Consider the following 24682-nt stretch of genomic DNA (forward strand, 5'->3'; position numbering starts at 1 on the left):
GAATGGCACCCGGACCACAGACGATAGAGGACACCAACGAGGTACCCGATGACTTGGGGATGGCTCTCGTTGTGACTTCATGCAGCACTTCGCGGGACCCGGCTCACCGAGCCCGTTATCTTATCAACAAACGTCTCTAGATCAAACTACCTTCTCGCATGCCCAGCCTTCCCCCTGCGACGTCCGTTCGTACTGCTACTCCCTTCACCATTGTCCAGAAACCCTCCCAGTTCAAGCGCGTTACGTGCCGCCTGGTTTATGTGTTTGAATCGATCTGGACCGAGATGAATTCCTCCAAAGTAACGCGTTACGACCACTAGCACATTGTCGACTTCCTGCGGGACGGTGAGCAAGGCGTAAGGGGGGAAGTTAGATGGGGAGATAGCTCACAAGAATCTGGAGGAGATGTGACAGACGACCACCCGCCGCACTCTCTCCGTCATCGTCGTTGTCTGAATGCACATCGAACATATGAGCAAAGCAGTCAACACAACGGCGCAAGCGTAGACCGCACCTTGGTGAAGGACGTTACCCACCCGACACCGCCATGCATTGATGATCGGATGAGTTGCGCGTGCAATCCTGCGATCTGACATTAAGTGTGCGAGTATCATCTCGACCTAATCATGTCATGTTCTCTTTAGAGGAACAATGAAGACTCAAAGAAGAAAATACCTGAGAGGGATCTGTGATGCGACATGCACGCCCGATGAACACACTCTTTCGATCCACGATTGGCTCTGCCTCCACGATCTCCACACCGTCAGGTATCCGCGTCGGCACCATCAGAATCTCTGCCTTCCCCTTTGAAACCTGCTCGGCCTCTCCGTCTATGTCACTCAGGCACTCTTTCTCGCTTTCCCTCATGATCTCCTCAACCTTCACTGCACTCATTCTCTCGCCCACCCACTCAGCGCATTTCTCCTTCACCCACTCCACCCCGTCGAAGACACATACCTCTCCGGGAACGATCTCTACACCACCTTTAGATATGTACGTCCGGAGTACAGTGCCAAATAATGCAGCATCGACACCGTATGGACCAACATAGCGTGAGAGGAGCTGGAGCTGAGGCATGGCGGAAGCGGGATAGGCCGGGGGAAGCGAAACTAGAATCGTGAGAGGGTATGTTATGGATGGGTCAGACGGTGGAGAGACACTGGGCAAGAACAGGATATGCTTTCAGATAACCTCCGCAAAAGTGATCAAACTTACTTCAATGCCACTTCGTATCGGATAGATCCTGGCTCGCCGTTGCGGGGGCCTTGCTCGTACTCGTCGCGTGCACGCTCTCTCGGGGTGCAGGGGTGCCACAGCTGTATCGCATCCTCCCCATAGATCGACTGAAGCACTGGAGTCCGCCAGCACAAGTATGAGGGGCGTAGAGGCACGAGATGAAGCTTATGGGCTGCGCGCACCGCCTAGTTCCGAAGCGATCGCCTCGCACTGCGGGTCAACAGAGAGTTGAGCGACGAGTTCGTCGATAGACTGATACTGTGGCGATGAAAGCGAGGGTGAGAGGGTGAGAGGAATCATCACTTGTCATTAGTGTTTTACACAACTTACCGTGTGAAGCTTGAAGGGGTCAGAGACAATTCCCGAAAAGGATAGTTCTTAGGTTCAATGACCCTGAGTTAAGGTTAGGGATGGACTCCAAGAATTCTGCCAGGTTCGAAGGGCGCGGTAAGACACTGCTAGATTCCCCATTCGCCCAAGGTGGTTCATGACATTCTGTGGTAAACGGCGCTGAAATTTGAGCTCAGTTTTAGGCTGATGAGTGAGAAAGTTGACGTTGACTTGTGAATGCTCACGTTGCATGATGCATCTGCAGGCAATCCGAAGATTGAAGCTTGAAGAACTGCATCATTTATAGACGGAGTAAGATGGTGCTTGATTTGGCACAGTGCGACAGCTCTCTTCATGGCCCAGAGGAAACTTCAAGATTAAATAATTGTGGTAAGCGTAACAGGCGCTTCAAGTTACATAATTAACCACTCAAATAGGCGCCCATCTTCCGAAGCGCCAGCACGCTCACGTTCAGGGAAGTAGACCACATTTTCCTTAGTGACACAATTGGTGGCGGTGGCTGCCTAGATGATGAGCAACACCTAAGACCGAAGATTAACGGACATGAGCGACGCAGCATATGAACGAGCGCAATCCGTTTCTGTCCAGCTTATCTCCGAGTCTACTCCTGTGGAAATCTGTGCTGCTATGCTGCAAGTCCACTACTCATCTACCACAAGGTTGTCTCAGGAATAAAAATAAAAAGTATGGTCATACGTAAAGTATCGGAAGAACATCCGCATAGGTGATTACCACCTCATCGCACACCGCCTCGCCTGCCCGTTATATTACTACGTGCAAACGACGAGCTGCCGAATGCATCTATAAGGTATGACTCGCGGAGAAGCAAGGATGTACTTACAAATGCGATCCTCCTCCACGAATATTTGACATCAGCGCGCTCTCTAAAGCAGAAGCCGACAGACTGGCATCTATGCATCAGATCGCGTTCAGCAGCAGTAAGCACGAGAAGGCACATGAGCTCACCACTGAGGTCGCTGAAACTTGACGTTTCACTGCCCTGCTCACTGAGCCTTTCACCCCCATTTCCGTTACCGCGGCGCAGGACACGGGCATGCGTCGGAGAGAGGGCGGGCGGGCTCGTCGATTTGTTCTGGGGACTAAGTGCCCGGGCGATGTGCGAGGGTTGCTGCGCATGCGACTGCTGATGCGCTGGTGTGTGTGCGAGTGGGGATGAGATGGAAGGAATGGAACCATGCATAGAGCTAGCGCTAGACAGACTCTGATGGCTCCGCGCAGAACTGGGGCGTGCGTTGGAGAACGACACTGAGCCAGAAACGGAGGCAGAGAGGGGCTGCGTGCGTCCGCGGTCCCTGTTCACTGAGTTCATAGAGGCGGACATAGCGACTGGGGAGGAGACCAGCCCAAGTTTGTCCTTCGTCAGAGCGCGCTCCAGGTTACGCAATTTCTCCTCGAGCGCGGTCTGAGCCTCGGCACGGCGTGTTTCTTCCTCCTCCTTCCGTGCCTGTTCATCCTCCTCGTCTTCGTCTTCGTCTTCGCCATAGTCAGCGTCTGAGGAACCTGCGTCAGACGGTGCAGGCGAGAGCGGCCGTGGTGGAGTGCGTCCCTTGCGCGGGCCTTGAAGTGTGAGGGTCGAAGAAGAAGATACCTTCTTCGCTGGTCGGTGCGCAGTAACGGGACTAAGACGCTGATTGTGCCCCAATGAACTTAGGCGCGCACGAACACCGAGAGGGCGATGTGCTGCGGTAGATGTCGACAGACGAGGGAGCTCCAACAGGCGCGGAAAATACTCATTCGGGGCGTTAGATGAAACAGAAGGTATAGCAGGGCTTAGGGTACCACGAATGCCTTGAAGGCCGCGGAGATCCTCCTCATACCGAGTTTGTGCACGGTGGAGGAGATACGGTAAAGGAACCTCGAGGTGCGAAGCAAGGCCCTTCCCTGACATGGACCATCATCGTGGGATGCATACTCGGATGGGGCGATATAAGCTCACAATCAGTGGCTGCGCCCTCTATCGCGCGAGACTTGGCGATAACCTCCCATAGAATATGCTCCTTCTCAGGGTTCCAGTCCACCTGGCGGTGGTGAATGCAACGAAGCAGTGCAACCTAACATGGATGGACATACCAGTGGTGGTTGAGGAAGCGGCTCTTCGGGGCGATTATAGGGTATGCGGACAATTACACGAATTGGCTGTGAGCCTGGAGGCATGGCTTGTGAGCCTGGAGGCATGGCTTGTGGTCGAGGATTGGCTTCGGACATTAACCAAGGTCACACAGCCCTTAGGGTCTCCGAGGCACGATAGGTTGAAGCAGAGTGGCTACAACTACCTTTAGGAGACTACCCTTAGGAGACATACGAAATAAGGACGCGCTCACGACTGTATGTCACGGTGGACGCGTGGTCAGCCCGAGCGGAGATGTGAAAGTTCGCGGACGTTCGAGAGTGATCTGCAGTATTACGCGTCCCCTTCCTCACCGTCCTCGTATATATGCCTGTGTTCGCGAAGTCGCCTTCACCTTCACCTGAACGGCACCGGGCTGGCTGACGAGCGAGAGAAACAAGAAACTGATCGCCGCGCATCCCCCGATAGATCTATACAACCTTTGGACATCTATTCTTCATACCACCACCACGACTTTCTTCAATCGTACAGACGGACTGCAAACATGGAGTTGACTTTCCTCACACCTCTTGGTCAATCCTTCGTTATTGAGATCGACCCCCAAATGGAGCTCGAGAACGTTATGGCTCTCCTGGAAGCCGAGGCGAGCCACTTCCTTGCACACCCTTTTGCGCCTGAGACGTTGACCAACGATTTCACATTTAGTCAGGTATACCAGTCGACGAGCAAAGTATCTCACTTGAAGGGCGCGACCTCAATGACCCGAAGGCGACAATGGCGGGCTGCGGTGTCGGGGACCACGCCATACTCCTACTGCGCCGCAAGGTGAATGTGGCGGGCAGGTGAGCATTCTCGATCTATCTGACTATCTATCTACGATGTCTCTTTACTCTCACTGGTGCCACTCATCGCACAGAACCGCTGAACAGGACGCGGAGATGATGCGGTTGCAGTTGCTCGGCGATCCCGTCCTTATGCAACAACTACGCGAAGTACGTCCCAAATACTCTTCTGGGTCGCGTTTATTGGTGGTTGATTTGTGTACAATTTCTATGTTCCACTCTATCCGCAGACAAACCCGGAAATTGCTATTGCGGCACAAACTGATCCCGCTCGTTTTGCGGAACTCCTACGGCAAACTCGCGCAAGACATGCCGACGCAGAACGCGAGCTCGCACAGATCAGCACGGATCCGTATGACATAGAAGCTCAGCGTCGTATCGAAGAGGCCATCCGACAGCAGGCCGTCGCAGAAAACCTTGAGCACGCGCTGGAGTACTCCCCCGAGGCGTTTGGCCGTGTAACGATGCTATAGTGAGTGCCTGCCTTCCTTACTGGTGACTGTGTGTTCCGGTCCTGTGTGAGACGCGGAGATTCTGACGGCCGTAGCATACCTGTTGAAGTGAACGGCCACCCTGTCAAGGCTTTTGTGGATAGCGGCGCACAGCAGACGATCAGTAAGTGCCTGAACGTTATTCCCTGGGGCTCCTCGTACCGATTTCTTACTTTCTATAGTGAGTCCGGAGTGTGCAGAAGCTTGCGGGTACTGTCTTATTTCACTGTCACTTTGTTTGGGACTCATGTTATTATTGTAGAATCATGCGACTAGTGGACCGTCGTTTTGCAGGTATTGCACGTGGCGTCGGAACCGCGCAGATCCTCGGACGAGTACATAGTGCACAGCTGAAACTGGCAGATCTCCACCTTGCGTGCTCTTTCACCATCATGGAGGTGCGTCCACCGAATTTCCGCATCAACGTTATTCCTCACTCTCTACAGGGCCGAGATGTTGACCTTCTGTTTGGCCTGGACATGTTGAAGGCACATCAAGCATGCATCGATCTCGAGAAAGACGTCCTCCGAATCCAAGGGCGCGAAGTCCACTTCCTCGCCGAGCACGAACTTCCCGACAAGGCTCGCAACGTAAATGACGGTATCGTGGACCCCAGCGCGTCACAACCCTCTAGTTCCGTTGCCGGGCCGTCTGGCGCTGCCGAACCAATACACTTCCCCGGGGCGGGAAACACGCTGGGCAGCCCACCAACCGACGCGGGTGCGGGCAGGGGCAGGGGCGCGCCTGTGCCCCAGACGCAGTCGACGCATTCGGAGGAGGCGATCAGCACGCTTATGAGTCTCGGTGCGTCGAGGGAGATGGCGATCAGCTCGCTGGACGCGGCGGGCGGAAATCTCGACGTCGCCGCGTCGTTGCTATTCTGAGTTCACGTGTGATCAGGAGGGACAGTTAGGACGTTAATGTGGAATGGACTGCTTGGATGATGCTGCATTGAAATACAAGTTACTGTTGTACAACATATAGTAGATATCTAAACGACTCAAAGCAATGGTACATATAACTTTCATAGCTCGGGACAGCGGTATATGAAGAGTGAATACAACAGAGGGTTATCCGAGGGAATTAGATGAGGCTGACAGTAGTCCGAATCAATCCTCCTCTCCAGTTCCGCATACCTGCGGACCGCCGCTGTGCCCAGTCACCTTGCATGCGAGAAAATGCATCCTGGATATGTTCAGGACGCAAGGCTGTGCGCGCCTCAGGCGGGGGAAGAAAGAGTGAGCACACTGGCAGGGGCGGGTCGACGTCGCGTTCGTCCTCTTCGTCGCGGCGCATGCGCTTCGCATCCCCGCCAAGCCCGAGTCCAGCTTTGCGCTTGCCAAGGACGGGTGAGGACGTGGCGTGATCCTCGCGAAGGTAGGACTCCTCCAGCGATTTCTTGACTTCGAGCCCGGCGAGCGTGAGGGAGCGCACCATCTCGAAGGCGAGGAAACCGACGATGTCGATGGTGTCGTCATTCGCCTTCAAGTCGAGTGAGGGGGGCAGATTGAGGAAATCGCGGAAACGTTTTGCTGACGAATTTAAGTTTGAACTTTGAGTAAAGAACTCGATTGGAGTAGCCTACCTTTGCGGTATGTGAAGGAGGCTTGGCGACAGTCAGAGTAATGCTGGTACTCTTCTCTGGTCATTTGTCTCGTAGCATCGTCCGCTTCCTATAAAGAGTCGTAGTTCAAGTGCTCGCATTTACGGACTGCAAACGAACGGACCCACCTTCAAGCGCTGTATAGACGCCTCGTGTGCCTCAATGTCATCCTCATCCTCCTCGTCATCTGTCTGCAGCACATCCGAGTAAATAGTCAGGATCTCCCACGGAAGCTTAATGGTGATCTTTTGAGTCTTTGCGGTCAACTTGTCTACAGATCGATGTTCAGAATAAAACCCTTGCGTGGAAACGAAGAAGAGTCACCATCGGCACCGTCCTCTAACGTCTCCACTTCTACTCCTGCGCCTCCTTCGTTCGAGTCTTTCGCATTTGCGTGCTTCCGAACGTCCTTCCAAGATAGGTACGTCCGTAAGCGGTTGACTTTAGCGCGGTCGTGGCGAATCAAGAAGATGAGGTCCTCAGCCGACAGATAGCGAGCTCCGCGGCGTGTGGCTAGTGCCCTTGCCTGCACGATCTGCATAATACCATCAGAAAGAGTCATGTAGAAAGGATGCTACGCACGAGTTCAATGATCTGACTGCGAATTATGTCCTCGACCAGGTTGACTGTGTCTGGGTTGGGGTCTTGGACCTCGCCGAAGACAAACATCATCTGCGAAATCTCCTGAGCATATTTGTATCTTTGTTGAGGTGTTGGATCGGAGGCCGTCTTTTTCACGGCTGTTACTTGCGCCATGGATATGAGAGCTGCAGGATGAGCCTGAGGCTGAGTGAAGAAGGCGGCAACTTGGATAAGCGCGTAGATTGTCTCGAGATCGAGACAGAGATAAGATTAGATCTTAGATGCTGCTTCAAGCTGGCACTATCATGAACACCACATGGCATGTGGTGTTCATGATCGTGTTTAAGTTGTTGTTCCTCCCCACTGTGAGCTATGAGCTATCAATAAATATACGATATGCACTGGGCTAGCAAATGTGTCGCTGGAAACTTTCATCACATCCTCGACACCAGTCTTTTCTCACCTTGCAGTGGCGGCGAGTGCCAGTAGCCACCACCCTCGAGCGGGACATACGGTCTTTTACGAGTGTCACGATACTTCATCTTTTTGATTTGAAGACATCGCTCGCGATATCCCTATGATCGTCCAACAGACAATGCAAAACAATGGCCCTGCGCAGTACGTCTTTCTAGCCCAGTTTACACACCCGGTTTACAGCAGTGCACGACGCAACCATGTTTACGCTCACGTACGCCTATTGCCTTTGCCGCGTTGTATATAGCCTACAGCGCTGGTTGAGATTTTCTCCCACCTATGGTGTCGTGCGCCCGTCGAAAGCGATAACGTCCAATAAACTCAAGACACTTTTTCCGGAACGGTCGAGCGTGATATATTCAACTCACGATTGCGTTAAGTCCATATTCCAGGTCTGGCCGTCATGGCCGACTACTGGCGTACGCCAGTACAAGGTGCTAGTATTGTCGGCAACAGTGTGGCGGTTTTTGAATTTCCTACCGACAAGGTGCGCGATGAGATGCGAAATTTCTCGCGATCTGACGAGGACTTGGTGCAGTGCGATGAAGATGCTCAACCGCCTAGGACAGAAAGTTCGATCTTATTTTGGTTTCGACTGCACATGCTGCTTATTGCAGTTGCAGTTGGGGTATGTGGAGGGAAACTCGCCGGCGAGACGTTAACCTCGACTTGAAGCCGCCGGAGCACGATCACGGGACCACGCTGACAATATTGCAACACTGCATCTGGTAAAAATTTTGAAGATTTCAAGTACGCGCACCTCGGAATCGAGTCGTGGAAGCCTGCTCTTGGGCGATCTCACTGGCATTGCGCCATGCGTTTGACATTACTCCCTCCGAATACAACAAGAAGGAAAATCTGATGCTCTCCGAGACGACTAGTGGACACCGGCGACCCCGCTGAAACTACCTCTGAGAACATGGACGCAGTAGCTAATCAGTAGGTGGTTCGTACATCTCTGAGATGCTCAGCAAAGTTAACAACCAACTAAATTGAAATGCAACTTGGTGGCTGTAGATAACTCCGCGAGCTTCGTGAGCAGCCACCACCGCAGTGTTATGAGTTTTCTTGTTGGAGAGTTAGCCTGATGCTGGAGCGAATTCGTGATGGAACTTTCATAATTGTGGACGTCTGCGGTTCATTCGGGTGCTCGCTGCATTTGATGGTCAGGTGTATTTATGCGGCGTTAATGATGTACATACGTATGAGACTGAAGGAAACAGTAGTCTAAGTACAGTAGGTATGAATACGGGGGACATAGTCTTTGAAAGCAAAGGCGACAGCACAGAAATAGGACGTAAGAACGTGAGTACGTGAAGTAGGAAGGTGCCGTAGCGCATGAATGCGTCTATCCCTATAATCCTTGGGTCCAACGATAAAACAAGAAAATGAGAGCAACGACACATGGAGATCCTCGTAGACACTATATACACAGACACAATTTAGATCATTGAGAGATGAATTCGATGTGGAAGCTCAGGAGTGGCCCAGCGTAAACATCCACTGCTCAAGAACGTAGGTCTCCGCCTCCGAGAGTAGTACAAGTGAGGGTAGCATGTCTGGGCCGGGGCGCGACACCACGCGGTACCACGCACTGTCGTCGATCTTGACATACTCTAAGGTCGGGATAACGCTCGTGACATGTCGGGCGACACGGTCAATTTGCATCACAGCTATGCCGGTACAAAGAGAGAGTGCGACCAGAGGGAAGGCGCGGAGGGCACATGCCGCACGCACCTGTGAGACAAACAGCCTCTATATCAGTATGCGGGGGAATCACGAAACGCGTACTGAATGCACGCACCAGACGTCCGCCGATATCGTCCTCTGCGTACTCACTCATATCACAAATGCCAGTAGTATCGTACGAAGCCAAGGCGAGTGCCTTCTGTCCGTACACGAAGCCTATAAGCTTGAGATACAAGCATTTTAATTTCCAGCCCGGTGCGGCCTGCACCATTTCCAAGACCGCATCGGGATACATCATGCAGGTGAGCATCGCCGGCGACGTGCGCCACAGCATGTTCAGGATGTCGCGATTGTTATCATTGCGGTAATTTCGGGCCACTAGTGAACGTACACGCGTCGGGATGTCGATCGGGTACTGGGCATCAACTTCGTCCAGTGAATCCCATATTGGGCCGTTCTCAGCGGAGAATCGGTAACTAGCGGAGCAAACTAAACGTTTGAGATTAGGAAAAATCTGGGCAAGGCGTGGAAGGGATATCGGTTCCCTGTCTTGAGAACCGTTGAGTTTCAGGGTATGGACATGAGAATACACAACGCCACAATCCAAGCCTTGAATAAGACCACCGGGAATCCATATCTGAAGAATCTCCAGCGATTCGGCGAATCTCTTGAGGACATTCCCGAGAAGGCTGCTGCGGGAAGGAGGGTCGAACGGACCAAGACGGACATGATGCGGTCGGCTGACCATCTCAGCTAATAGCCTGAGTGACCAGCCGCCGATGTTGCTGAAGTTGATATGCTGTAGATGTGGCAGGGAAAACAGCACTTTCCTGAGATGGTCTGAGCAGAGAAGCGACTCCAGGTCCAGGACGGCGAGCGACCTGAGAAAACGGGCTCGCTGCAGCATTTCGGCAAGCTCATGCTGCATAGCTGAGAAGAAGGTGGATGTTGAATAGAGAGCCAATGTTCGCATGCAGATCGGACGGTACTTGGGATCGGCCAGCACGAAATGACAGAAACTTAACAGCTGTCTGGGGTTCTTGATGATCACCTCAGACAGACGTCGAGGCATGGCTACATCGTAGGCATAGCGACATGTCTGCGCGAATCGTAACGCATCGAGAGGCGATAGGATGAACGAGAGTATCTCGGCGAGGACATCATCGTTGAGAGATAAAAGCAACATGGTTGGGACTGTTTCGGAGGAATGTTCGTAATAAGACACCGTTAACGAGGATATTCAAGGCACTCACAGATCGTTAAGCGCTTCGGCCACCAATAGACGAGGTTTCCAAGCCCGTCCGAGAGAATGACTCGGATTAAGTCTATATGAAATTTGACAGAACTTTCGAACTGACCCGAGAGCTCGGAGACGTCAGAAGGCTCTTGTCTTTAAATGAAATATCCTGTATGCTTGAAAGGAAGAGCACGCCGACTACCGTTGCGGAAGGGGCCTGTGAAGCGCTGACTCAAGCAGGCGAACGCGGCCGTTCTCTCATGATCACTGCACGCTCTGCCCCGGCTCCAGCTGCAGCTGCAGATGATCAATGGGGTACATCCGCATTTTATTAAGGCAGTGAAATTTTGGAGAATCTTTGACATCTCAATGAGCTATGGGAACAGGTATTCCACTCCTTCCGAAGGCGATGTTACTCTAGGTATACGCCGGCACAATAGCCAGGGAGGGACTCGGAGGGAGTCTATACGCTCATGATCAAGTTCCCGCCATATCGGCTCTCATCGCTCAAGGGTTGTAGTCTTCGGTATCGTTTCTAGTGTGTTTTACTGACAGATCACACTCAGCCCTCCTGGACGGAGTTGCTGAACGACGTTTGGCATCGTTTCCATTTCCATGGGTACTGTCCTTCGTCCCTTTATCCTTCAGCCAGTGCTATATCATCAAGGGGAAAGTTTGAGAGAAGATCGTAGCCGGTCCGTCGCCCGTGAGGCGGGCATGAAGCAAGGAGAACGGGGAAATAGCGGCAAAAATTACAGCTTCGCCTTCTCCTTGGCATCCTCCTCGACGACGCGGTTGACCAGCGTACCGATGCCCGCGCCGAGCCAGACGCTCATGTCGTCGCCCCCCTCAAGGAAGATGGGCGGTTTTCTGACAAACCCGACACCCTTTGGCGTGCCGGTCAGAATGACCGAGCCGGGGAGGAGCGTCGTGCCCTGCGAGAGGAAGGCGATTGTCTGCCGGACGGTGAAGATTTGGTCGCTGGATAGAGGTGACGGTTAGCGTCACCACGACCATGGGGATAACCACCATAAAAGGGAATGCACGCAGAGCGTACGTACGCGGTGATACCCTCTTGAAGGACCTGGCCGTTGACGGTACACCTCAGCGGTACGCGTTGAGGGTCGGGTATGGCGCTGGCGGTAACGAGGCAAGGCCCAAGCGGGTTAGTGTTATCTAAGAACGAGTGCTTGAGCATCGCCAGTACCACGACAGAAATTCAGGAAAGATTCACCGAATCCCTTCGAGAAGCCCCACTGTGAGACCGCCATTTGGTGGTACCGGAAAGACACCTTAGTTACACCGACGGTGTTTAATCTATGTATCGACCAAAAGAACAACTGCAGACTGCTCACATCGTTCGCACCGGTGTATGCGAGCACATAGTCGAGCGCATCCGCCTCCGAGACGTCCTTCGCGGGTTTGCCGATGACGATGACGAGCTCAACTTCGTAGTCCGGCAGATGCTTTGCGGGAGGCTGCACAACCTTGGGGATCGTCACAGGTGCGTTTGGGCCGATGAGCGCAGTGACGGGCTTGTAGAACAGGACGGGAAAGCTGAGGTAAGACACCCGTCAGGTAACACCGCGAAATCCGACACGCAGATGGCACTTACGCAGGTTTTGCAAGGTTGGCTTCCGCCTAAATCAACGTTTACTTCGTCAGTACGTGCATAACATCAAAACGTATTGTGAATAAGGTGTGACAAAGTTTCAACCGTTCAGCATCGGTGCAGTTCCGCCGGTGCGTTAGGCATTTGCATGCGATGGTAGGGATTATGCTGTCCGGCACAAAATTCGCATGTGACCAACCGTTGGTCAACTGCAAATTTGGTCACCAACGTCGTGATGTCGCAGACCCGGCGCGTACACGTTCTACTAGCGTAGAGTCCTAACGATGGGGGCGTGGGGAAGCAGCGGAAGGCCGAACATCCTGCGAAACGCGCCCTGTGCCAGGACATTCAAGGCGAGTCCGTGTGCGGCACCACTTGGATCACCAAGCCGACGGGCCGGCGAAAAGCAACATGCCGCAGAAATCACTTTTCTGCAAAGCAAGACTCACCGCATGATCTGCGTAATTTAGCCCCAAGCAGCGTACGAGCCCGATTTCGCTTCTGTCCAGCGGCGCGAGCAGCTCCTTGACGGTGAGGACCTTCCTAGTGACATGCGCGTTCGGATCGAGCGCAGAGCCGTGAATCTCGTATGCCTTTATGACCTGCTTCTGGTGGGACGCCAGTCCGACTGGATGCCAGCGGTCATGGCTATTTCCAAGTGGAAATGACAGGCTGCTCACCGTCGAGTCTGGGGTCAACTGGTTCACCGATGTGCACCTGGGAGGTCTCTGCAGCGACGAAGCGGATTAACCGAGTCCATTGCTACGGCGCAGGCATGGTTAATGTGTGTAACAACAACGAGAGTGGAAGGACACACCGTTCTGATGGGTGGCATGGTGGAAGAGGGGGACAGAGATTCGCCATGGTGGAGAGTTGCTGCATTATAAGTGCTGGTTCATGCGGGAGCCGGTGCTCGGAGCTCCGACGCGTCTCTAATCTCACGGAGAATTATTGCACGTGATGGACGCGACGGGCGCGCTTAGATAATCGAGCTAGTTGTACTGAACTACAATACCGTCCATAACCGTGCGTTTTCAACGAGGTGAGTAGCGCTGATGAGGACTGCGCTCCCAACATGGACCCCTCACGCAACATGAAGACCCTCCTTCAGGACGCCTTGGATGAGGTGAGATATCTGCAGATCTAAGTATTAATTTGACCGATAGATATCCGTGAGTAGCTGGTTTCGACCAAGTCGCCAAACGCCCGAGTAGACCAGGCGCTGGCGACGTTGGAGCGTCTGCTCGCCGAAATCTGTGTCTCACCTACTCCGAATGCTCTGGAACGGTTGTATCTATTCATCGAACTGCAGGACAGGTTCGATTGTAACGGTACGAGCTTGTCGATGCTCTCCCACCCTCGCTCAACCTTGGACATGGTCTCCAGTGCCCTCTCGGATTCTCTCGTGGATGGGTGGGTCAGCGGCACGGTTGGAGGCAATCTTGAGCAAGACCATATCAGATCGTGAGTGTGCGTTGTACTCGTATGCTGTGCCATTGCTCAGTTGCGTTGCAGAAGAGCGGGAGACACAGTCTGCGCCATTCACCCGTCAGCTCATACAAGCATTGTCGATACTGCAGGGTGTTGCGCTCATCCACGAGGAGAGTAAACGCTACCTGGGTCGTCGTTACCCTCTAGAGGTGAGTCACTGTATCGGCATGCTGCGTATGGGGTTTGATCGGACCCTAGGTGCTCTTGGACCTCTTGCTCACCTCGAGACACGTGTCGTTTGTTCCCCCATCAACTAGCCACTCCACTCCATCATCTCCGAGATCCAATGTATCTTCTCGGAATGAAAGCCCAAATCCACCCTCCGTTCCTCTTACTTCTGCTGTGTTGGATACGTTGCTCTGTGTTCTCGTTGACTCATCTCCGGCGCTTCGCTTGTTCGAGGATTTGAAAGGTGTCCAGTATGTGGTCAAAATCCTCAAGCGGGCAGGGACGCCTCGCGAAGTTAGGTGAGTAGCGTCTTAGCGTGGGCTAGAGCCGTAGTGACGACGGATTTTTTTTGTGACTGACTTTCCTTCAGGATGAAATGTCTCGAATTTCTATATTTCTATCTTTTGGACGAAATCCCCGTTTCACCGTTGAATGTCTCGTCGGATCCTCGCTCTCCGGTGGGCATCGCAGGAACTCCGACACCGTCCTCTAGGGCACCAAATCGTGCCATACTGTCTACGTCTCATTCGACCACCTCATCAGTCTCATCGACATACTCCTCGTCGTCCTCGTCGTCTGGGTCATCCGTATCCACCTCGGCTACGTCGGTCTCTTCTCTTCCATCTACTCCTGCAACGTCTCGTGAATCTTCTACTACTCCGACAACCCCGCCGTTGCCGAAACCTGCCTTCTCCCGCTCACCTCGACTTGTCACCCCGCCATCGTCGCGCGCACTGCCTCGCTCACTCCTCATGCTCCGCCGTGAAGTCGATTACGTCCCACAAAGTCCCAAGAAGGCACCAATCTCGAGCCATGGGCTCGGTGGGCAGGGGACGGGAGAGGCGGTCAAGTCGCGGCTGAAACAGCGCGGGACTGTCGACGTGCTGTCTTCCGAGGAAACGGAGAGCGAGGAGGTGCACACGCCGCAGACGAATCGCCCATCGCATTCGCGCGGGTTCTCTATTTCTTCGCACGGATCGCACGGAGACCCATCCGCCATCATATATACCCCTTCTGGAGCGGACAGGAACGTACTTGGGCCCAGCCGGCACCGCCGCGCACAGAGTTGCGCTGACGTCGGCTCGCTGGACCCCCCATTTCAGCTGGGGTGGTCGAGCTCTTCGAGCTCCTCTAGTGGTAGCGCACGCAGTGCTATCCCGAGTAAGAGTGGTGCGCGGACGATGGAAGAGAAGAAGGAGATCCTGGGCAGCATGCTGGGGAACGTGGACGCGCTGGTCGAGGGGGTGCGCAAGGCGGGTATCTGGGGCCTTGGTTAGGCTCTGTGGGCGGTGCTGAGGTGGGTGGTAAATGATGTGAAAAGCGCTACGGTGTGCGCTCGGACTTTGTGAGATGCTTCGTTATTTGGGCTCTGGTTAAGTACCTGCTGTCGTGTTCTGCTTTCGCTGCTTTGATTCGCTACCTCTCGTTAATAGATATCTGCGCATTGAATCGACTGCCCCAAGTTGTGTCCTCTACAGATTAATTCAGAACGTTCTGCGTGTCAATCTGCTGGTCACTGGTCTTCTCTCGTGAGCTGTTGCCTTGCGGAACTTTGCTGCTTAATTGCGAGTCTGACCTCGCGTGCATGTCGCAACTGCGTCAGGAGACAGCGAACGGGGTAACGGAGATCGCCGGGGCGATATTCGCACGTTTCCCCGCATATTGTGACCTCATCGTGGTACCACTCCGGCGGGGAGCGGCGGGCGCGTGCGCCATCGGGGAGGTCAACACGGAAGAACAAGGTTATTTTCCCGGCCGAGTCCAGGGCGCCGGGGAATTACAGAACGGCAGGAATAACACGGCGGGCGAGTGGGATGAGAACCGCCTGGAAATGGCTCGAAGCGCAGACGGTCACGCGACTCCATCCTGAACGCCGCCCAGGCCTCTCCGCTATAAAACCCCCCGCCGTCGCTGCCACTACGCTTTCCCCCACCCATACACACACACAACTTTCACACACGCCGCACTTCCACCCCCACCGCTACATAATATTCTCTCCGTACCCATACATACCCGCACCCAGACTATGACCCGCACCGCTCGTGCCTCCTTTCCCCGCGCGATCCTCAAGGACCGCGCAGAGTCCAAGTCCGGCATGGACAAGCGCACCCCGAAGAACGGGGCTGGCCCCCACAACTGGGGCGCGCTCGTCGACGAGCGCGAGCTCGAGGACGCCGCGGACATGGACGAGGAGCTCGAGCACGACGAGTTCGAGCAGACCAGCCGTACGTCCCTCCCGCTCCCTCCTCCTCATCCGCCTGCGCCGCTGACGCCACACCCCGGCAGCTTTGCGCTCCCCACCGGCTCCCGCGAGCCCCGAGCCCGTCCAGCGCCGGACGCTCTCGCTGAGCGACGCCGACCTGCAGAGCGCGCGGGAGTTCCGCAAGAAGGCTCTCAGGAGCGAGGGTACGTCCTACTCGTCCTGTGCTCGGGCGCCGCCGATGTGACGAGCTTACAGGCATTGACCTGTCGGCCATCGCCCGCACTTCGTCTGCCGTCTCCTCGTCCCCAACTCAGACCTTCGCCGCCGACATCGAGGTGAGCCCCCGTGCATCGTGCATGCCATGCCCGCCGCTGACTTCTGCATCCCCCGCCAGTCTTCCGGGATGAAGTCTGTGTAATTTAACCCTTGTAATAATTGGTGCACATTGTATATTAGAGAAGCATCCAAGGACGTGAGTAGTTGCATCTTAGGGGGTACGCATGTAAATCCAAATGTATTTGTACTGTACTCTACCGCGGCAATCGTTTAGGCAAAGCGCAGCAGCGTTTCTCCACTCCCCTTCCGAGCTGCTGTTACGTGCATATGGTCAGATTCCCGTGTCTTCGATGCAGTCCTCGCAGGTTCGTGTGCTGCTGCTGCGTATCGCGGGCTCGCCCGGGAACTCTGTGCAATCGCAATTCTTGGGGATTCCGACTGAATAGCCTACCGACCTCAGTACGACAACACCCTTGCCGCATTCACACAGATTCGCACACCGAGAACAAAGCACACCCGCAAGACCGCGCTTCCGCGGGCGGATTTAGAACCCAGTGATGCTGATACAATGCTAACTGACAGACACACCATTGTGCTCGTACGAACTTCCGAAGCCACACCGAAGACGTCGACACCCACCGTCATCTGACACCTGACGCCGACCCTCGGCGGTGTCAACTGAAGGGGAAGAAAGAAGGCTTCACGCCCTCTTCGCGTTCTCCGACCGCTCGTCGACCGAGTCGTCGTCCGCCCTGAGCACGCCCGTGTCCGCATACGAGCGATGCCGCCCCGCCCACGCGACCGCATCGCGCCGTCCCCTCGTCACGTCCACCCCTACACACCAAAAAAACTCATTCTCAGCTCGCGCACGCACAAACTATAGAAATAGCAGGCATAGAGATAACGTGACGCACCGAACCAGATGACGAGGCTAGCGGCGGTGCACAGCGCGAAGAGGAACGGGAAGCCCTTCCAGTTGTCGCCCGTGTCGTCGATGATGGCCTGGACCACGTTCGGGCCGATCATCGACGACGCGCGGTTCGACAGCCCGAATAGCCCGAAGAACTGCCAGCCGTCGTAGATCATCAGTAACCGTAGGGCGCAGGCGCACGCGGTGTAAACCGGGCGCAGCTATTAGCGCAGCTCGTATGAATTCCTCCGAGTGAGTGATTTGGGGAAGAGATATAATTACTGGGATCTGCAAGAGGTCCCTCCTTATATACTACACCAGTAGACTAGTCCAGAACATACTACATAATTCTCGTAGCTACTGTATCCTTCGATGCTGAATAAGATATCGGGGAATATTGCCCGACTACCTGGATGCTCCGGATTGACTAATAAGGTTATCCCGAAGCCTCCAACACTCCCCCTCAAGCCGGAAGCATCCCAAGTTCCAATGTGAACTTTTGGTGCTTAGGCTTGGGTAGGGCCTTAGTAAATACATCTGCTACCATCTCATCTGTAGGACAGTAGCACAATTGAATAATACCATTTTCCACCTTTTCGCGCACGAAATGATTCTGCACGTCAAAGTGCTTTGACCGCGCGTGATACTGCGGGTCGCGTGCTATCGCGATCGCTGCCTGGTTATCACAATAAATTTCTGTGGGTTCTTCTTGTGCAAACCCGAGTTCTGCCAGTAAGTTTCGCAGCCATATTGCTTGACGTGTCGCGTGCGCGAGTGCTGTATACTCGGCTTCTGTCGAGGATGTTGCCGTTGTTGTTTGTTTCTTCGAACTCCATGCTACGGCTCCACCTCCCAAGTAAAAGACATGACCCGAGACTGATTTTCGGTCATGATCTGATGCATAATCCGCGTCCGTATATCCTCCTATTATATTTCCGTTCGGCGCGTCCGAATCGCGTCGCGTGTACGTGACGTGCAAGTCACGTGTTCCTGCGAGGTACCGTAGAACGCGTTTCGCCGCTGTCCAATGGACAGGTCGTGGGCACGCTGTGTATTTGCTCAGCGTCTGTACAGCGTAGGAAATATCTGGCCTTGTTCCCACTGCTGCGTACATCAGCGATCCCACCATCGACGCGTAACCTCCCGCCAAACGGTCGTCCGCCTCCTCGTTCTCGTCCTCTGCCGTGAACGCCACATTCGGATCGAGCGGCATCCCTACAGCGTTGGCGTTCTCAAGCTGGTATCGCTTGAGAATGCTCTCGATGTAGTGCTGTTGCGAGATTTGGATTTTTCCCGCTTCCCTATCTCGCTCGATTTCAATCCCAACAATTTTCTGCGGCTCACCAAGGTCCGTGACTTCGAAGAGGTCCTGCAGGTCGCGCTTGAGCTCCTCCATGAGCTTCGGAGAGTTGGTGAATAACAGTAAGTCATCCACCCATACCGTGATAATCTGAACTTCTCCTTCCTTTCGCTCCCGCAGGTATACACATGGATCTGCCTCCAGCCGCTTGTACCCGAGCTCCGTCAGCTCGCGATGCAGCTTGCGGTTCCATTCGCGCCCGGACTGCTTTAGTCCGTAGAGCGTCTTGCGGAGTCGACAAACGCGTCCACTTCCGTCATCGAAGCCTTCCGGCTGTCGCATGTAGATCTCCTCCTGGAGGTCTCCATTCAGGTAAGCTCCCTTAACATCCATCTGGCCTATTTCCCAGTTATTAACTACTGCTAATGCTAGGATGGCCCTGATGGACTCAAGACGAACTACAGGGGCAAAGGTTTCAAGGAAATCCATCCCTGGGATCTGTGAGTACCCCTGTGCCACCAATCTGGCTTTGTACTTGACAACCTGACCCTCCTTGTTGGTTTTCCTCTGGAAGACCCACTTGCAGCCCACAGCATTTCGATCTTTTGGTAAGTCTTGTAGCTCCCAAGTCCCCATGCCCTGCAACTGATCATATTCCGCTTTTACAGCCTTTTCCCATTCTGGCCATTCCGGAGAGGCTTGGGCCTCCGCGAGGCTTCGCGGCTCATCTCCCGCACTCGCCGTTCTGTCGCCCGATGCCAGTGCTGTCGCATACAGCGCCTGCGCGATCTCTTCAAATTCTTCGGGCGTCACGGCGACTTTCGCACTCTCACCAGGTGCGTTCTCTTTCGGCACTCCCGGCGACTCGCGCGACTTCGCGGGCTGCGCGCGGGGGTTATTCATCCTTCGATAGTCGTGGTCCTGCGTAGCGCGGGTCGTACGACGAAGAGGGATCTTCGGGGGTGCAGGCAAGAATGTCGGTCGCTCTCGCATGCTCTCCTGTATCTCGGGAGGTAAGTCTTCCTCTGTAATGTAGTTTCCATCGTGTTTCTTGTTAGACTGATCAGCTTTGACAGGTACTGATGCTGGTTTTGATGCAGATGTGGGAGGCTGCTGCTTGACAGCTCCCCCTGACTCCCCCTCGAGCGGCAGCCTGTCACTGTCATCAAGCTGATGTACAGGAACATTGCTTGCTGGGTTCGGGGCATCCGCGAATACAAAATTTCGCGAGACTCGGATCGAGCGCGCACCCACATCGTAGTAGCGCACGGCCTTCGGGCCATCAGCAAAACCTACAAAGGTGTGTTTCTTCGACTTTGGCTCGAGTTTCGAGAGATTCTGGCCTTCCGTCAGAATCCAGACATCTGACCCAAATTCTCGTAGGTGCGCGACATTGGGCTTCTTGCCCGTCCACGCCTCTTCCGGAGTTTTCCCGCGCAGTGCTTTCGTCGGCGCTCGATTTCGCAGGTATGCTGCGTATGCAACAGCTTCCGCCCAGAGGAAGTTTGGAAGCTTCCTCGCAATCAACATTGCGCGAGCAAGCTCCAATAGCGTGCGATTAAATCGCTCAGCTACACCATTCTGCGAAGGTGAGTACGGCGCTGTTGTTTGCAGCTCAATTCCTTTCTCACGGCACCACCCTTTCAGGTTTTTATTGATGTACTCGGACCCATTGTCAACACGCACGATCTTCGGCAGGTGCCCGAAGCGTCGTTCAATAAAGGTGAGGTATTCTTTCAATTTTTCAAAAGCCTCACTTTTATGTTTCATGAACAGGACTTGGCACCTCCGCGTGCAGTCGTCCGTGAACGATATGTAGTAACGCGATCCGGCGATCGATACTACACGTGCGGGGCCCCAGACGTCACTATGCGTCAACTCGCCTGGCATCTGGGAGCGGTCCTCCGCCTCCTTCGGGTATGCACGACGCGCCTGCTTAGCTTGTACGCAGGCTTCGCACTGTGTTAGTGGCATCGAGTTTTCATCAACGGTGAGTCCCTCCACCAAGTTTTCCTTGTAGAGCTTCTCTAACCCTGTGAATCCCAGGTGTCCATATCTCCGGTGCCACGACTCCCACGAGTCGCTATCGTCGCGCGCAATGTTCGCGCGCTCTTCACTCGGCATAGCAGCCTTGGCCCGCATGTTGAGCAAGTACAAACGGCCGATTTTCCGGCCTTCAGCGATGGCGTGGCCGCCACTCTCCCGTAGCGTTATCCCTCCATCACCACCGTCAAAATGTCCGCCCGCCTCGTCCAGACGGGTGAGCGACACTAAGTTATTCGTTGCTCTTGGTGCGTATAACACATCCTTCAGACAGAAGGTAAAAGTCTTGCCGCCTATCCTGCTATTGACTTTCACAGTGCCGCGCCCAAGTGCGCGTATGCTCTGGTCACCAATGCCGGTGATCGATGAGGCTTCAAGCGGCATGAAGTCCGTTATTGCATCACGAAGGTTCGTAACGTGCGATGTCGTTCCCGAGTCAGCTAGCCAGTCGTAACATGAGAACTGACTACTAAATTGCTGCCCAATACCGATTGCCTTGTCTGTGTGGAATGCAACATCTCGCAGCACGTCATTTGTTGACTGTGCCTGGTTTGTGTGCGCCTGCGCACGGCCTCCTTTTTTACTTCGCGGTCCCTGACCCGCCTTGCCGCCGCCTTTCGACCAACACTCATGTTGAGTGTGTCCACGCTTGTGGCAATTCCAGCACTCCGCGTCGGACTTCCTGTCCGTTCCGCCCTGTGCGGTATTCTTCGGCTGGGTCCACCGCCCGCGTGCTGCCAGCGCAGACTCGTCGGCACCGCCTTTCTCTCGCCGGCGCCGGTATTCTTCGAGCAAGATGGCTATCAATTCATGCGATGTCGGCAACTTGTCCTTCTGGCTTGTTGCACCCAGGTACGCAGATGTGAACTGGTCCCAAGACTCCGGTAACGATGTGATCAGGATCGTTCGAAATTCGTCATCCGACACCTTGCTACCCATCATGTGTAGCTGCTCCTGTGTCCGGCGGAGCTCCGTGATATGCGCTGCGATATCGCTGCCTTCCGTGGCAACTGTGCGATAGAATTTCCTTCGGTACGCCATTATCCCCAGTTGTCCACTCGCCTCCTTTACTAACTTCAATTGGTTCCACATCTCCGCAGCCGTTGTAGCGTCCGTGATGTGTATCATCTGCGAGTCGCTCAACAGCAGCTCGATAACGGTCTGGGCTTTCTGATCGCCCTCGATCCATTTCTTGGTTGCCGCCATCTCTTCCGGTGTTGGTGTCGCTGCGTCTACCGGCTTCGGCTTCTCCGAGGTCCCATCAACATACTTCAGGACACCGCGCTCCCTTAGGATCGCCATTGTACGGCGCTTCCACGGAAGCCAGTTGTCATCACGAAGTTGTTCGATTCGGAACAAGGATGACAGGCTGTCGCGAGATTCAGTAGTACCAGACATTGTAACTACTGATAGTCAGAGTGTGTAATGAGTAAGTAGAGGTTAGTAGGTGTGAATAGAATAAGCTATAAGCTATAAGCTATCGGGGCTCATAACCTATTAGCGCAGCTCGTATGAATTCCTCCGAGTGAGTGATTTGGGGAAGAGATATAATTACTGGGATCTGCAAGAGGTCCCTCCTTATATACTACACCAGTAGACTAGTCCAGAACATACTACATAATTCTCGTAGCTACTGTATCCTTCGATGCTGAATAAGATATCGGGGAATATTGCCCGACTACCTGGATGCTCCGGATTGACTAATAAGGTTATCCCGAAGCCTCCAACAGCAGCATGTTGTCGAACCCAGGCGGCGTGAGCTCCGCCATCATCGTCTGCGAGAACGCGTAGTACGGCGCCTGGAAGAGGCCGGAGATGACGTTGTACGCCCTGTGTCACGGTCTGCCGTGAGCAGCATCGTACACAGGCGGACAGGATACGCACCAAAATTCCCAGACGTTGTGGAAACTAATGAAGGTATTCAGACGTTCACATTCAGACACGGAAGAGGGGATCGGGGGAAAGAAAACGCGTACCCAAACCGCGTCGTCCAGATTCCGATCATGCCCCAGAGCGGGATCAAGATCGTCACAATATTGGTGACGATGAACTGCCAAGGGGCGTTGTCTTCAGGACGCGCGCGACCGCCCCGCACACGCACGCACCATGTTCTTCGTGCTGATTTTCCAATACTTCTGGATGTACCAGAACCCCAGCGTGCTGTGCCCCAGGTCAACGGCTAGCTTCTAACCATCATATCTGCGCGCACCTGATGGTGGACGTGACGGCCTGGGAGAGCCCGAGGTATGTGTTGTACAGGAACGAGAACTGGAACTTGTCATTCTGGCAGACCAACACGAGCGTGCCCGACGTGTTCATGCCCTACGATATGCGCGGCAAGGCGCCCAAGCACGGCGCGTAAGCTGAGCTCAGCACGCGCAGAGGCGGGTGGAGGGGGGACGTACGTCGGCGAGCAGGAAAAACGCAAAGAGATACACGAAGGTGTATGGCAGCTTCTTGTATTGCCGGATCGCCACCCAGATCTAGTGTGCGGAAGGGCGGGAAAAACACCGCGTTAGGCGGCGTTCGCAATGGTAGGACATCGAGATAAACGTACCTGCTTCCACCCCACCGTGAGGTAGTGCTCGCCCTTCGGCAACGACGGGCCGGGTCGGGGTTCTTGGAAGATGACTGGTGGTGTTTCACTATCTAATATTCACAGCAAGTGCAGAAGGAGGGGCTTACACCACCAGATGCCTGTAATAACCCAGTACGCGTTCGTCCTGAGAGGTGTGGTCAGATTATAATTAATCCTCAAGTATAAGGAGCACTGACAGAACAAGTACATAGTTATCCACCTTCGGGTTGTTCGCCTGTGGGAGCAGGAGCGACAGGTTGAGCGCGAGGGTGACAATATACCCCAAATTGCTGTGCATCTGTATGTCCAGCGCATTCATCGTCAGCATCATTCAGAGGTAAAGAGCAGGGCAGGGATCTGTACGGTGCTGATGTTGCTGATCCTGTTCTTCTCGAGACTCTCCTCGACCTCGTACTCCGCCGCAGGGATCTCACCCGCCTCGTAACGCTCGCGCAGTGCTCGCGAGTGCGGCGTGTTGCGCGCGAGCCGTGGAAAGACCGCGGCGTAGAAGACGAGGGTTGCGCCATACGTGACGAAGCCGACCACGTACAGCGCCATCGCTGCACCCCACCGGGACGGTGCTGTGCAATTGAACGCGAGCAGTCAGCACCGAGGAGACGATGAGTGGAAGGCTGGGGGGACGTAACGTACATATGAGCGCCATGCTGGCGAACTGCGCGGCCCAGCAGATGACGGTGACCACGAAGAGGAGCCACCGCCCGAACGTGCCGTAGTCCGCGGCAGACCCGATCGTTGTGAATATCGCAGTCATGACCTGTGCGGTGACGGTTCAGGGCTGCGGGTGACTATAATGGAAGGCACAGACGCACGGCGAAGCTGACGCCGTTGGCGACGAGGACGACGGAGCTGACGGACTTGGTGCCGCTGCCCCAGGGGAGGACACATCGGCCGGAGGCATCTGGTGCAGTGCAGGATGAGCCGGGGCCATTGACAGGGTCGTAGCCGGCGGAGGTTGCGAGAGACTGGAAGAGGGTCATGGAAGAACCTGTTGTGACATGAGCATTAACGGGTTTTCGACTCGACTGGAGGCAGGAGGTCACATACTGAGCGGACCGACGCCCTGCAGTAACAAATAAGCGCGAGATCACACTGGATGGAGTCAGATTCACGCACGTTATCTCCGTTGTAATACACTTGGTAGTCGATGAGTACGTGCGAGAGCGCTTTAAGGGGAGCACGTACTGTAGTAACTCCAGAGTTCCTATCACAGAAGAGACGGTCATATCGCATCCATAGACGGTTTTCTGGCGAAGTCTCGTACCTTCCTGGTGATCAGCGGTTCCTCCCTTCTCAGCGGCGCGACGACGACCGCGTCAACTTGTGACGAGCCCTTACCTGCAGGAGCAGCATCCACGATCTCCGCGTCTTCCTCGACCGAAGGATGCTGGCACATGGCGTCTGGAAGAGCTTGCTCGACGGCCAGAAAGCACGGGCATGTCGTGCGATGGGAATATAAAGGCTGCGACTTATCTTCTGGGAGGTAGAT

General features: G+C 54.4%; 11 protein-coding genes across 11 annotated transcripts; 3 read left to right on the plus strand and 8 right to left on the minus strand.

The window, feature by feature from the left end:
* Window positions 1–146: 146 nt before the first annotated feature.
* On the minus strand, window positions 147–1536 carry SCP_0210260 (Protein IMPACT homolog; the record flags this gene model as incomplete). The annotated part of the gene is made up of 6 exons (XM_027754937.1): window positions 147–335; window positions 391–452; window positions 515–620; window positions 676–1159; window positions 1216–1351; window positions 1419–1536. The coding sequence occupies 6 exons, from the start codon at window positions 1534–1536 to the stop codon at window positions 147–149; spliced, it is 1095 nt and encodes a 364-aa protein (XP_027610738.1).
* A 787-nt stretch (window positions 1537–2323) lies between these two features.
* Window positions 2324–3813, minus strand: SCP_0210270 (hypothetical protein; the record flags this gene model as incomplete). The annotated part of the gene is made up of 5 exons (XM_027754938.1): window positions 2324–2375; window positions 2429–2498; window positions 2554–3489; window positions 3545–3626; window positions 3679–3813. The coding sequence occupies 5 exons, from the start codon at window positions 3811–3813 to the stop codon at window positions 2324–2326; spliced, it is 1275 nt and encodes a 424-aa protein (XP_027610739.1).
* Window positions 3814–4450: 637 nt separating this feature from the next.
* Window positions 4451–5893, plus strand: SCP_0210280 (DNA damage-inducible protein; the record flags this gene model as incomplete). Its single annotated transcript, XM_027754939.1, has 7 exons — window positions 4451–4518; window positions 4593–4668; window positions 4749–4990; window positions 5066–5133; window positions 5192–5219; window positions 5272–5407; window positions 5456–5893. The coding sequence occupies 7 exons, from the start codon at window positions 4451–4453 to the stop codon at window positions 5891–5893; spliced, it is 1056 nt and encodes a 351-aa protein (XP_027610740.1).
* A 199-nt stretch (window positions 5894–6092) lies between these two features.
* On the minus strand, window positions 6093–7368 carry SCP_0210290 (SAGA complex subunit spt3; the record flags this gene model as incomplete). The annotated part of the gene is made up of 5 exons (XM_027754940.1): window positions 6093–6541; window positions 6595–6682; window positions 6741–6883; window positions 6937–7147; window positions 7195–7368. The coding sequence occupies 5 exons, from the start codon at window positions 7366–7368 to the stop codon at window positions 6093–6095; spliced, it is 1065 nt and encodes a 354-aa protein (XP_027610741.1).
* A 1776-nt stretch (window positions 7369–9144) lies between these two features.
* Window positions 9145–10543, minus strand: SCP_0210300 (hypothetical protein; the record flags this gene model as incomplete). The annotated part of the gene is made up of 2 exons (XM_027754941.1): window positions 9145–9405; window positions 9473–10543. 2 exons carry the CDS (start codon window positions 10541–10543, stop codon window positions 9145–9147), a joined length of 1332 nt encoding a protein of 443 aa, XP_027610742.1.
* Window positions 10544–11346: 803 nt separating this feature from the next.
* SCP_0210310 (Uncharacterized hydrolase) lies at window positions 11347–13041 on the minus strand (the record flags this gene model as incomplete). The annotated part of the gene is made up of 8 exons (XM_027754942.1): window positions 11347–11575; window positions 11656–11770; window positions 11829–11886; window positions 11950–12151; window positions 12210–12235; window positions 12656–12834; window positions 12887–12968; window positions 13024–13041. 8 exons carry the CDS (start codon window positions 13039–13041, stop codon window positions 11347–11349), a joined length of 909 nt encoding a protein of 302 aa, XP_027610743.1.
* A 240-nt stretch (window positions 13042–13281) lies between these two features.
* Window positions 13282–15142, plus strand: SCP_0210320 (hypothetical protein; the record flags this gene model as incomplete). The annotated part of the gene is made up of 6 exons (XM_027754943.1): window positions 13282–13332; window positions 13387–13537; window positions 13593–13670; window positions 13722–13846; window positions 13896–14164; window positions 14236–15142. The coding sequence occupies 6 exons, from the start codon at window positions 13282–13284 to the stop codon at window positions 15140–15142; spliced, it is 1581 nt and encodes a 526-aa protein (XP_027610744.1).
* A 749-nt stretch (window positions 15143–15891) lies between these two features.
* Window positions 15892–16486, plus strand: SCP_0210330 (predicted protein; the record flags this gene model as incomplete). The annotated part of the gene is made up of 4 exons (XM_027754944.1): window positions 15892–16090; window positions 16152–16271; window positions 16324–16403; window positions 16463–16486. The coding sequence occupies 4 exons, from the start codon at window positions 15892–15894 to the stop codon at window positions 16484–16486; spliced, it is 423 nt and encodes a 140-aa protein (XP_027610745.1).
* Window positions 16487–17044: 558 nt separating this feature from the next.
* SCP_0210340 (hypothetical protein) lies at window positions 17045–17430 on the minus strand (the record flags this gene model as incomplete). Its single annotated transcript, XM_027754945.1, has 2 exons — window positions 17045–17178; window positions 17259–17430. 2 exons carry the CDS (start codon window positions 17428–17430, stop codon window positions 17045–17047), a joined length of 306 nt encoding a protein of 101 aa, XP_027610746.1.
* A 287-nt stretch (window positions 17431–17717) lies between these two features.
* Window positions 17718–21995, minus strand: SCP_0210350 (hypothetical protein; the record flags this gene model as incomplete). Its single annotated transcript, XM_027754946.1, has 1 exon — window positions 17718–21995. One exon carries the CDS (start codon window positions 21993–21995, stop codon window positions 17718–17720), a length of 4278 nt encoding a protein of 1425 aa, XP_027610747.1.
* A 311-nt stretch (window positions 21996–22306) lies between these two features.
* SCP_0210360 (MFS general substrate transporter) lies at window positions 22307–24589 on the minus strand (the record flags this gene model as incomplete). The annotated part of the gene is made up of 16 exons (XM_027754947.1): window positions 22307–22427; window positions 22482–22505; window positions 22574–22647; window positions 22703–22757; window positions 22807–22919; window positions 23003–23080; window positions 23155–23242; window positions 23288–23320; window positions 23373–23473; window positions 23539–23756; window positions 23827–23950; window positions 24006–24181; window positions 24241–24256; window positions 24310–24329; window positions 24379–24397; window positions 24458–24589. 16 exons carry the CDS (start codon window positions 24587–24589, stop codon window positions 22307–22309), a joined length of 1392 nt encoding a protein of 463 aa, XP_027610748.1.
* Between the last annotated feature and the right edge of the window lie 93 nt (window positions 24590–24682).

Source organism: Sparassis crispa (genome assembly GCF_003851025.1).
Source record: "Sparassis crispa DNA, contig_000001F, whole genome shotgun sequence".
NCBI classification, from domain to species: Eukaryota; Fungi; Basidiomycota; class Agaricomycetes; order Polyporales; family Sparassidaceae; genus Sparassis; species Sparassis crispa.